We start from the raw sequence: 11373 nt of genomic DNA, 5'->3' as shown, positions 1-11373 counted from the left end.
CCAATAAGATGTAATTATGTTGATATCGGATATCATGTTTTATTAATGACCTTGAAAGACCTTCATGGATAGTCAAAATCATGTAAAAAGTAAAATCACAAAAAAATTTAACTTAGAGGAAAATCAATTCGTAAAGTCCATAATCACATGGCAAAATCAAAAAAACAAAAAACAAAACGTATCAAAAACGAATGGACAAGAATAGTCATATTCCTGACTTGGTACAGGCATTTTCAAATGTAGAAAATGTTGGTGAACTCGAATGGTCGTCATGTGTTCACTAGTTTGTTGAGAGAATGTATATTGATATGTTACATTACATACCTCCTATCAAACCCGAATTACTCTTCTATTACTAAATACCACTGTCTGAGTGTATGTTTGAGTACTCACTACTAGGTATTTGCCAGTTCCACATATATACTCAATACAATATGCATATTAAAACCACGTTTTTGTATACATGTAATTCACGAATTTCACTTCATTTTGACGATAAAATTTTCACCTTAGAAACATTCTTTCAAATATTTTCAATCATGTATATCAAACAGAAATATCAGTTCACTCTCATCATAAATTCCACAGATTTTGTAATGTCCTATGAGAATAATTGTAGACATTAATGTATTATAATAGATTCAACAATTAATTAGGGTTTTGGTCCATTTTAAATGAAAAACGTAAACAAAAAGGATTCTCAACATTTTGTTTACTCTGGTATTTTTTTCTTCTGTTAAGTAAAGTATGTCATATAATAACATTATGATTGACATTATTTCAATAAGGGCTATAAAACCCGACTCATATACACTGGCAATTTTTGGAATATGTTTTGACATATCTAAGTTGCTATCTAATCACTTAACTCGACACATGTTCTATCCTTAATATATATCTTACTAAAAACATTTTATCATGTTGTGCTCATTTTCACGTTGCTGTCGCTTAAAACTGTTTTCTCAAAAAGAATTTCATTTTTTTTTTTATAGTTTTGGAATGGACCAGAGGAAATATGAACGAATAAAGCACGTTTTGACTCGTTTTGTGAGTTTTGATTAAATCAACTACTCTATCAATTGATTTAGTTTCACATAAGACATGTAAGAACAACTTTTCGAAAGCATTCAAAAAATCTAATTATTTCTTTACCATGTTTTCTGATCAATTATTATATGTGTACTTACCACAAACTACGCGACTATAGGAACAGAGACTAACGATCCTTCTGGGTATCGCCCCAGTTTTCGAAGGTGTAGCTCTATCTTTCTTGCTTAGTCGTATACTCAAAATCTGCTGGTTCTTTCGTTGATTTTTACGGAAATTTGTAATTTATGTATATCTTAAAAAAGATAGTTTATTATTTGTTTCCTCAGTGTATTCGTCATAAGAGTTTTTTTTAGATATAAACGAAGAAACGAACCTCATAATTGACATGATGGATAAATAAACTCATCATATATACCAGGACTAAATTTTGTATATACGCCAGACGGATATGGTAACTGAGAGATTATGGAGAAACTATGATAAATTTAAAGTGTAAATAATTAACTTACAGACAAATTGCAAATCAGTAGTTGCTTCTGAATTACAATGATGGTCAAACTCACAATTGGTTGCAAAACAGATTGCAAAACCGCAATTATTCGATATCCCGAAAGCTCATAAAACATATTTGTATTATCTCGGTAGTTCAAAACATTTGTTATTTCGATTCATAGGTATAATTATATTTTGTTTCTGATTAATTATGTTACCACATAAGCCAATTATATAAAATTAACTGAATAAATTAGGTTATCATATGATCACAGCCCATTTAATTTTCACAAATACGGTTCTGTTTAAAATATCATTAGGATACTGTGTAACATATAGCGTAATCATTAAAATATGAAATGATGTTCTGCTTTTAAGACAAAAACAATTACACATTCGAAAATGTAGATTCATTCTTTTTTATTACTGTTTTAACACAAACCACTCATACAGTTGTTCTCCATCATAATTCTTAAATAAAGACCAACAAATATTAACTTGGCGGATTTATTGATCAACTTAGTAAATAGTTCCAACATACAAAATAAGTAAGAAATATCTTATTAATTGATACGGTTTTTATCCATTCGTTTGATGTGTTTGGGCTTTTGATTTTGCCATTTGAATAGGGACTTTCCGTTGTAAATTTTTCTCGGACTTAAGTATATTTATGATTTTACTTTTTTCTTAGTATAGTCTGATATTATACACTTTTGAGAAGAAAAAGAATATAGGCCGTAAAAAATATAACAGAAAGAGAAAAATAAGAGCTGCAATACATCTGAATGTGTGTAGCTAAATGTTTTTAATAGCAATATGTATTAAACTTAAAAATAGGGTTCACTGATTAAGATGCAACAATTCGGAAAAATGTATTAACATATTCATAGTAAATTTCAAAATGATATCATTTAAATCAAATATAGATAAATTAATCGGTTAAATATTCATTTTACATTTATCTTCAGTATAGGTATCATGTCCTGCGTCACATGTATATTGTTTTTCCCTAACAAGGAAACCGCGGAAGGAGGCACGGTTTGTTAAGATAAAAACAAGTTAACATGCGTAGATGGAGAATGAAACTATATTTAAAAAAGTTGCTGACAGATGTATTGTAAGTTATAGTCCAGGCATTGAAACAAGTACCTTGTGTATAAGTGGTATTCATTGGTATCTCTTATAGGGTATGTAATGAATTATATTATATTAAAATAGTGTCTTTGCGTATAAAAAAAACAAATGTCTGAAAAAAATGGCTCTTAAAATGGTCAATGATATTTATGAGAATCGATTTCGGCAAAAAAAAAAAGACTTAAACTAAACGCTTGTTAAATAGTTTTAAGGTGGTACCCAACACTTTAACTAAAAATAATTTGGCTCGTTTAATTTTCCTTAAATTTTGTTTAAGTATTTACTTTGACCCTTTAACAAAAATATAAAAATTTCAAAAATTTTGAACAAACCGTTTTGTCAGAAAAATTACACTTGTTATATAGCAATTTTTATCATTGAGAAGCTTAATATTCCTTTTACAACACAATGTAATTGAAACGTTTAGCCGACTTTACATAGTTATCTCCCTGTAGTGTTAGGTACTACCTTAATGTGTAAAAAATGAAAGAAAATTGAAATATATCAAGACGAAGAAAATTTAGTAAGCCTTTTTATTTTATTTGTAGATAGCAATTGAATTAAATACAGTAAATAGCGATATTTTGGGGGATTTTGTACAAACAAGGACAAAAATAATAAAAAAAAAATATAGAAACGGAGACAGCATATTAGAAATAATAGTAACGATTTGATTTCATGTTTAAGACAAATGAAGAAAAAAAATTAGAAAAAAAACAGTAACAATATATATTTCGGTTTAAGACAAACGGAACAACAACAACAACATTTACACTAACGAGTGTTTTTGGTTTAAGAAAAGCGGAGACAACAATTAAAAAATAAAAAGCAGTACAGATTTTTTGTTTATTGTAGATAAACGGAGACAACAATAAGTGAAATGAACAGACTGTTCCTAATCTTAGTTGTTGTATGCGTAGTGGTGCAAACTGTCAGCCCAAACAAAAGTAATAACATTTAATAATCATGACTAAGAAATATATGTACGGTAAAATTCTCATTTACTTTTTTTTTAATTTGGTAACTATCAAAATAGTGAATGGTTATGGGGAATGTGTTAAAGAGACAACAACCCCACCGTTGAGCAGACAACAATCGAAGGCCACCAAAATGTCTTAAATGCAGCGAAAAACTCCCGTACATGGAGGCGTGCTTATGGTTGGTCCCTATAAAAAAAATGCATACTAGTTAAGGGATAATGGTCATCATTCTAAACTCAAAATATACACAAGAAACAAGTTGCATGGTTAACATAAGGGAAAAAAATAATCAGGACGGTTATTTTTTTAAATTTAGAATAAGTTAAGTTATTAATGATAAATCGGACTGTTTACTTTTAAAACAGTAATTGTATAAATTAACCTATGTAATATAAATTATCTCTCCGTTCTTCAGGTGCAGGAAAGGGAAAACGCAAGAAAGCTATAGGAATAAGATGTAAGTATGTTCGTCTAATGCTTAGTTCGTTTCTGTGTGTGTTATATTTTATTGTCGTGTCGTTGTTCTCCTCTTATATTTTATGCATTTCCCTCGGTTTTAGTTTGTAACCCGGATTTGTTTTTTTTTCTATCAATTTATGAGTTTCGAACAGCGGCATACTACTGTTGCCTTTATTGATATCTCATATCATGTTTCATTACCGACTGTGCAAAACCTTCATGGTTAATCAAGGTCGTCATGTGTTAACTAGTTTGTTGAGAGAATGCATATTGGTATGTTACATTATATACCCCTATCAAACCCGAATTACTCTTCTTTTACTAAATACAACTGTCTGAGTGTATGTTTGAACACTCACTACTAGTGATTTGCCAGTTCCACATATAAACTCAATACAATATGCATATTAATACCACGCTTTCGTATAAATGTATTTCATAAATTTTACATCGTCTTGGCGATAATATTTTTACCTTAGAAATATTCTTACAATAAAGTGTTAACCATGTCTATCCACGGTTTGTGGTACTGAAATATCAGTTCACTTCCATATAAATTTCAATATACTGTGAACCAACTTATTTTTGCCAGAGATTTTTTTTCATCATACTAAACTCAAAATATACACAAGAAAATAAAATTAAAAATCATACAAGACAAGACAAACAAAGGCCAGAGGCTCTTGATCTGAGACAGTCGCCAAAATGCGACGGGGTTAAACGTGTATTTTGAGATCTTAACTCCCCTATACCTATATCTAATGTAGAAAAAAACAAACACACAACAATACGCATATTAAAACTCAGATTAAAAGAAGCCCGAGTCCTATGCCAAGTAGGTAACAAAGAAAATAAACAAAATGTGATGAAAAATAAATTAACAATGGACTATAAGAAGTTACTCACATAATTGAAAGATTATGAATTCATCATATAGATATCAACTATAACTACATGTATCTATGTGCTTCCTTTGTCATATTAATGCATGTTTATATTATCATATTTTCGTATAATGAATCTATCAAATGCCTCATTTTATGTATTGCATTCCAGATTCCACTATCAAAAAGCCACCCATAAAAAACATACTTACAAAGAGTACTTTTCTTTTATAAATATTTAAAAAATGTATGACACAACTGTGATGAATGTTTCCAGTTTGGTTTCCTGTATTCGTTGCGTTTGAAGGAAATGGTAAGTCTGTGTATGACGCATGGCGAAGTCAGTCAGAATGCAACCCTCTTCCCACGTCTTTTGGAACAGTCGGTTCTCAGCGTCATCTCAGAAATAGTGTTGTGGATGACTGGAATAATGCAAATATACGAATGGTATGTCGCAACTTATAATGGTTTATGTCAGAACTATAACAGTTCGTTTCGAACTAAATTTATAAATCATTTTCTTTTTTTCATTATATCAATATATTAACATTCATACGTTCATTTTTAGTTCACAGCAAAACAAGAAAAGTCAACACATTTCGTTATCATGCATATTTTCAGAGAAATACCATTATATACTTTAGAGCCTGCCAACATTGATTTTGAACCTGAAGGCCTCGCCTTGTTGAAAGACATATTAAAAATTAAGTGTGCATGTTTAATATGTTAAAGAAATATGATTTCTATGATTCACAGGTGAAGGTTGAATTTTTCAAAGACAGCCAAGTTGTTGCATGGATGACTTTTAATGGTAGGAATACAGATAAGATGAACTGGTTTAGCAAATCAAACCTTGCGCAGAGTAGTTTTAATGATTTAGGATCACACAGTACATTTAACTACTTTTCGATTGCTGGGTAAATGTTTGCTAAATATATAATTATTTTGTTTTATTTAATGGAGGCACATAACTTTGTCCAATTGCTTTCAATGTTGAGTTCATCGTCAAGTATTCACAGCTCGTGTGTCTTCAGTTCAAATTAAGTAACATTCATTCCATGTTAAAGCAATAGATTAGGTTGCATTGTACTTAAAAAAATCTTCATACTTTTAATTTCATATAAGGGCTTATCGTCTTTTCTTTCGCCTATATCGCCTGTCAAATGCAAAAAGTAAGAAGAGACATTATTAAGTGTAAAATTTTCTAAAAGAGGAATAAAAAACCCCAGAAAAAAACAGTTTATCGGAATTCCTATAAATAGCCAATTAACACATTGTGGACATTGTTTGCTCCTTCGATGTGCTCATTGGCCCACAACGTTTCACATTGTACATGATGTCGGTAGAACATCCCATTATGTTTCCGTACTGGTTCCCTGGAACCTATGAAGTACAATACATTTACTTGAGATATGTGAAATATGCAATAATGTACCCTTCTTTTTTTAAATTCATGCATTTTTATTTAATTTCAATCGTGAAAAAAAGTTACCAACAATTATGACAACACGTCATTAGGTTTCATTTAATACACACTTTACCAACATATGCATACATGTGTATTTTGAAACTAACACGCATGCGTAGTAATTAGTTTGTTTTTATATGATGTAGTACTTTCTTGTATGTTCTTTATGACCGGGAAAAATGGTTGTGGTACACATACTACAGAAGCTATGATCAATAGTCCCGATTCCAATTTCAAAATGATAATCTTTCTTTACTTTAGCAGCAATACACTAACTACCCCTCGTATGGAATATACATTTGTCAACTCATACGATATTCAAGAGCTTGGAGCTGATACTTTCAAAATTAATGAGCCAGGATTTTTACAAAGAACGTCTCGTCGTTTATCTCACATATTCCTTGTAAATTACCAAAATGAATGCCTTATAAATGAATTGCTAGTGTCTGCTACTCAAATAATACAATATGGTATTCAGTTATAGATTCTAGGTGCTGAAGTTGTGTATATTTTTAATTTAATTTAGTTTTCCAGTTAACTGTATTCGTGCTATTATGTTACTTTTCTATAATTGGTTGTAGGCATTTTGTCCGTGATGTATATATGTTTACACAGTTTTGACTGTTGTCACATTAACTTAGTCTGTTTGTTTTGCGCACCCAATTTTGTCGATATAACAGATTTATAAACAACTTCCACAAAACTTGAAGGTTTATCTAGTTATAAAGCAGGGTTATACCCACTATTTTCGTCGTAAAAATGTCTGTACCAAGTCGGGAATATTACAGTTGTTTTTCTTTCCTTCCATCAGTTGATAACGTTCGATATTGTCCGTTTATATGGAGTAATCTTTTTGAATTTAACTTGGAGTTCGGTATTTTTGTTATAAGTTTTTATAATAACATATCAGAAAAAATGGATGTCCTTATGTCATAGAATGGTTTCCAATACCGTGTGAATGAACGTCATTGTATATTTTGTTTTTATAATCCATCAAATTGTTAGTTTCGAAAGTCAAACTGTGCGTAAACAACCTATTTCAAGGAACTGTTTTCTGCCTAAATTCACATTCTAAAATTCAATAGAATAATCTACACAAACAAACGAAGTTACAAATAAAATAAACATGTATAAGAAAAGGTCAAATGATAAAAAAGAACATTGTCACGATACAGTATTTCATTTGATTGTTGTCTTATATAAATTCATCAAATCCGTTTAAATAATGTCCAACAAATACATTTTTTCAGAGATCGTCAACGAAAGTTCTATGTAAATCAGAACTACGGAGGATGTGCTAAAGATCAAGGGTGGATGTACGTCCTTGATCAAGATAGACGCTGTCCATATGAACGCATTGGCTCGATTCCGATGTTCCTTTATACAAAGAATTTCACAGATAGAAACTGGACCCGTAGTAAGTTCTAATTGAGTCATTTATAATCTTCACATTAAAACACTGTTTGAAAACATTGTTCACTTAGTATAAATTGATATTTATGATTGGGGATTCAAACTTTTTATGCTTGATCTCTTCGCTAATGATAAGGGTGGTTTACTATTAAAAATATTAAAAAGGTCTCGAAAAATAAACATATTTTAAGTGAAAATGCATACTTTTTTGAAGGAAGAAGTCATGTATTAATCTTTACCAAAGCGCACATTCATTGAACTAATTTGGTGATTGGACGTTTCTCCCAATATAACTAAGGAAAACGTAAACTAGCAACAACATAAAAACGATGATAAAGTTGCTGAATTTCCCGTTTATTGTCAAGTTATAGAGATTGTAAAGGTTACAGTAACCTTCCTCCGGATAGTTAGGAAGGCGAACTGATATAAGAACAGGAAGATATGGGACCAACAAGGATATTGATTGATACTTGGCTGCTCTACGTCAAGCAGGACCAAATAATAGGACAGGCTTACAAATAAACGCCTTTCTTTTTCATTTTTGTTAAGAACTAATTAGAAATGTCTTAACTTACAAAGTATTCGTTAAATGATTTTTGCAATTAATGTTTTTTTAATCAGTGTAAAAACTCATCAGAGATAAATGGCATACATATTTTACTCAAGACGCTCGGATTGGTTCGTCTACACAGTGATCTACTAGTGCAACAGCATGAATATAATTAGAATTCAAAGTCAAACGCATAGTTAAATTGCATTTAAACCAAAAACAACGAAAAGTGTTTCCGAATACAACAAAAGCAATCGATCCCTGAGGATTGAAAACCTTAGTACATTGCTATTATTCGAATTATGTTAAAATTTATAAACAGTTAATTTACATAAAACTTACACCATCAGTATCAACCAAGGGGTTGTAAAAAAACTCACCAAAGCTATCGGCGTATACGTACACTTGCTTTTTTGTAGGCACATTCTATTCGTTTTTTTTAATTAATCTAAAATGGTAATATTATCGGAAACCAGGGTAAAGCAATTAGCGAGATAATTTAAAACGAACAAAAACATTTTCTAAAGATTCATGCTGCAGTTATTTTAATTTAATTTTATGTTTTTTGTAGACATGGCACAGCCAGCAGATACGATGGTTATTTCTGTCCTAGCAGAGTTATCGAGAGTTGATTAATAAGATCAACGTTTTGCTTTGAAAGAGTTTCGCAAGTGATCTGACATCACACAATATATAGAACATTATTCTATTAGATTTCAGTATTTCAATTAGTTTTCAGTAATTCAATTAGTTTTCAGTAATTCAATTAGTTTTCATTATACATATATTTTTATATACCAGTTAAAGTACAGATCTGGATCCTCTTAAGATAAATTCGATTTTACCTGAATTATGATAGTGTAGAATAAGATAACAGTAATTCAATTGTTTTTTTTGTTTGTAAAACATATTTTTATAAACCGGTTAAAGTACAAATCTGGATCCTCCTACATGTCTTAAGATACATCAAATTTTACCTGAATTATGATAGTGTTAAATAAGAAAACAGTAATTCAATTTTATTTGTTTTGTATACACATTTTTATATACCGGTTAATGTACAGATCTGGATTATTTTAAGGTAAATCTGATTCTACCTGAATAATAATACTGTTAAATAATTTTCCAATTAAAAACTTTCTATCCACTATGTGAGTTTAGTTTTAATGTATTTAAATGTACCGTATGTGATCAAGCCCACGCAACTTCATTTTGCCTGGTTCCAAAAACTACAAAAAGCATGAAATCTGATTGGAAAATACAAAAAAATCAAAAAATGAAAAACATAACAAATCCTTGGTATTAGAACAAAAACGATAGCTCACATAACAAATACACAGAAACTATATAAAGTTTTATAGGTTTCATAATCGGTAAAAATGTGAAAAGAACTAAAAATCAGGTTGTCTGCATATCGATATTATAAAAGATAAGAAATTATCAATTTGTGTCGAGTGAGCGCATCAAACGATTGAAAACAAACTAGTCTTCATATGTGCCTAGCTGCATTAATTTACAATATCAATATGTAGTCAATCATATTACTAAATTTTTGATTTGTATTAGTAAATTTTGCATGATAAAATAAGTGTTTTCTTTGTTTCAACTGCAAACCGGAAGATAAGAGGATAAGTTTGTGTCAAACTTATCAACGCCTGTGCTTTCCTTATAACGTCTATAATGTGTTTGGGACAATACCGGTATTACGTAGTCCGTGTCAACATACTTCACGCCACAAAGCCATTTTATTCAAAGCTCAGTAGTGAGATACGAACATTGAACGATCGATCCAGCTTGATATCAGCCTGAGTTATTAAAATTCAATTCAATAATACTAAAGCTATTCGAGTCAGATTTATATAGGCCGGGTCAACGAACTACACACCACAAACCTGCGATACGGTTTATTCATAGCTGAGTGTGATACGGGCATTGGACGGTCGGTTAAGCTTGATATAAGCCTGAGTTATTAAGATTCATTTCAATAATACACGAGCCTTACAAAGGTTTATTGTAAGTTGTTATTTAAAGTTGAAAGGAAATTTTATTTATTTGTTGGAGGAGAATTATATCAAAATTAAGAGATGTATTATGCCAACTTTCAACCGGAGTCCAAATGATATGTGTGTAAGCATCAATAAGCCAACAATATGTCCTTGAACAATGACCAAATATAAACCCATGTCAAATAAAAAAATAAAATGAAAAAACTATTTTTCAGAGAACAATTGAAGGTCTTTCCACATCAAATAAATTTTGAAAAGAAACTGGTTACTTTATCCTGATGCGGTACATAAATGGTTTTGATATACATTTGAATGAAATAAGGGAGATAATTTGCTACTTCCAGTGTATTTAATGTCTTTTCCAGTCTCGTATGATAGCTTCTATCACACTGATTCCAAAAATATATATTTTTTAATACTTTAAATCAGGATATAATTTGCAACTTCCGGTTGGTCGAAAGTCATTTCTAGTCTTGAGTGATAAGTTCATATATCTAATTTACAAAATATATGAACTCCGAGTACTTTTTCTGAAAAGTTTCAAGTTGATTGGACTTCAACTTCATAAAAAACTACCTTGACCAAAAACTTTAACCTGAAATATGCACTTTCATTTTCTATGTTCAGTGGACCGTGAAATTGGGATCAAAAGTTTAATTTGCTTTCAAAATTAGAAAGATCATATAATAAGGAACATGTGTACTAAGTTTCGAGTTGATTGGACTTCAACTTCATCAAAAACTACCTTGACCAAAAACTTAACCTGAAGCGGGACAGACGTTCGAACAGACGGACGAACGAACGGACAGACAGACAGACAGACGAACGGACGCACAGACCAGAAAAAATAATGCCCCTCTACTATGGTAGGTTGGGCATAAAAATATGATATAGAGATGACTTAAAGTCTTGTCAAAGGGAATGTTATTTCTGCTCC

The 11373-nt window shown here is 30.6% G+C and overlaps 1 protein-coding gene across 1 annotated transcript; it reads left to right on the top strand.

Moving 5' to 3' along the window:
• Nucleotides 1–2571: 2571 nt before the first annotated feature.
• LOC134697417 (uncharacterized) lies at nt 2572–9578 on the top strand. The gene is made up of 7 exons (XM_063559680.1): nt 2572–2729; nt 3532–3623; nt 4072–4113; nt 5277–5446; nt 5756–5916; nt 7718–7884; nt 9002–9578. Exons 2-7 carry the CDS (start codon nt 3557–3559, stop codon nt 9064–9066), a joined length of 672 nt encoding a protein of 223 aa, XP_063415750.1. The 5' UTR covers nt 2572–2729; nt 3532–3556; the 3' UTR covers nt 9067–9578.
• The last annotated feature ends 1795 nt before the right edge of the window (nt 9579–11373 follow it).

The sequence above is a fragment of the Mytilus trossulus genome, chromosome 14 (assembly GCF_036588685.1).
Source record: "Mytilus trossulus isolate FHL-02 chromosome 14, PNRI_Mtr1.1.1.hap1, whole genome shotgun sequence".
NCBI lineage: Eukaryota > Metazoa > Mollusca > Bivalvia > Mytilida > Mytilidae > Mytilus > Mytilus trossulus.
The sequence above is the reverse complement of the archived record's forward strand: the minus strand, read 5'-3'. Positions and strand labels throughout refer to the sequence as shown.

What these genes read in the sequence shown, in the direction of transcription:
- LOC134697417 (XM_063559680.1), top strand. Translation starts at nt 3,557, where the DNA reads ATGAACAGACTGTTCCTAATCTTAGTTGTTGTATGCGTAGTGGTGCAA. An exon ending in AACTGTCAGCCCAAACAAAA is followed by an intron (nt 3,624 to 4,071) that starts GTAATAACATTT and finishes TCCGTTCTTCAG; the next exon opens with GTGCAGGAAAGGGAAAACGC. An exon ending in GAAAGCTATAGGAATAAGAT is followed by an intron (nt 4,114 to 5,276) that starts GTAAGTATGTTC and finishes GAATGTTTCCAG; the next exon opens with TTTGGTTTCCTGTATTCGTT.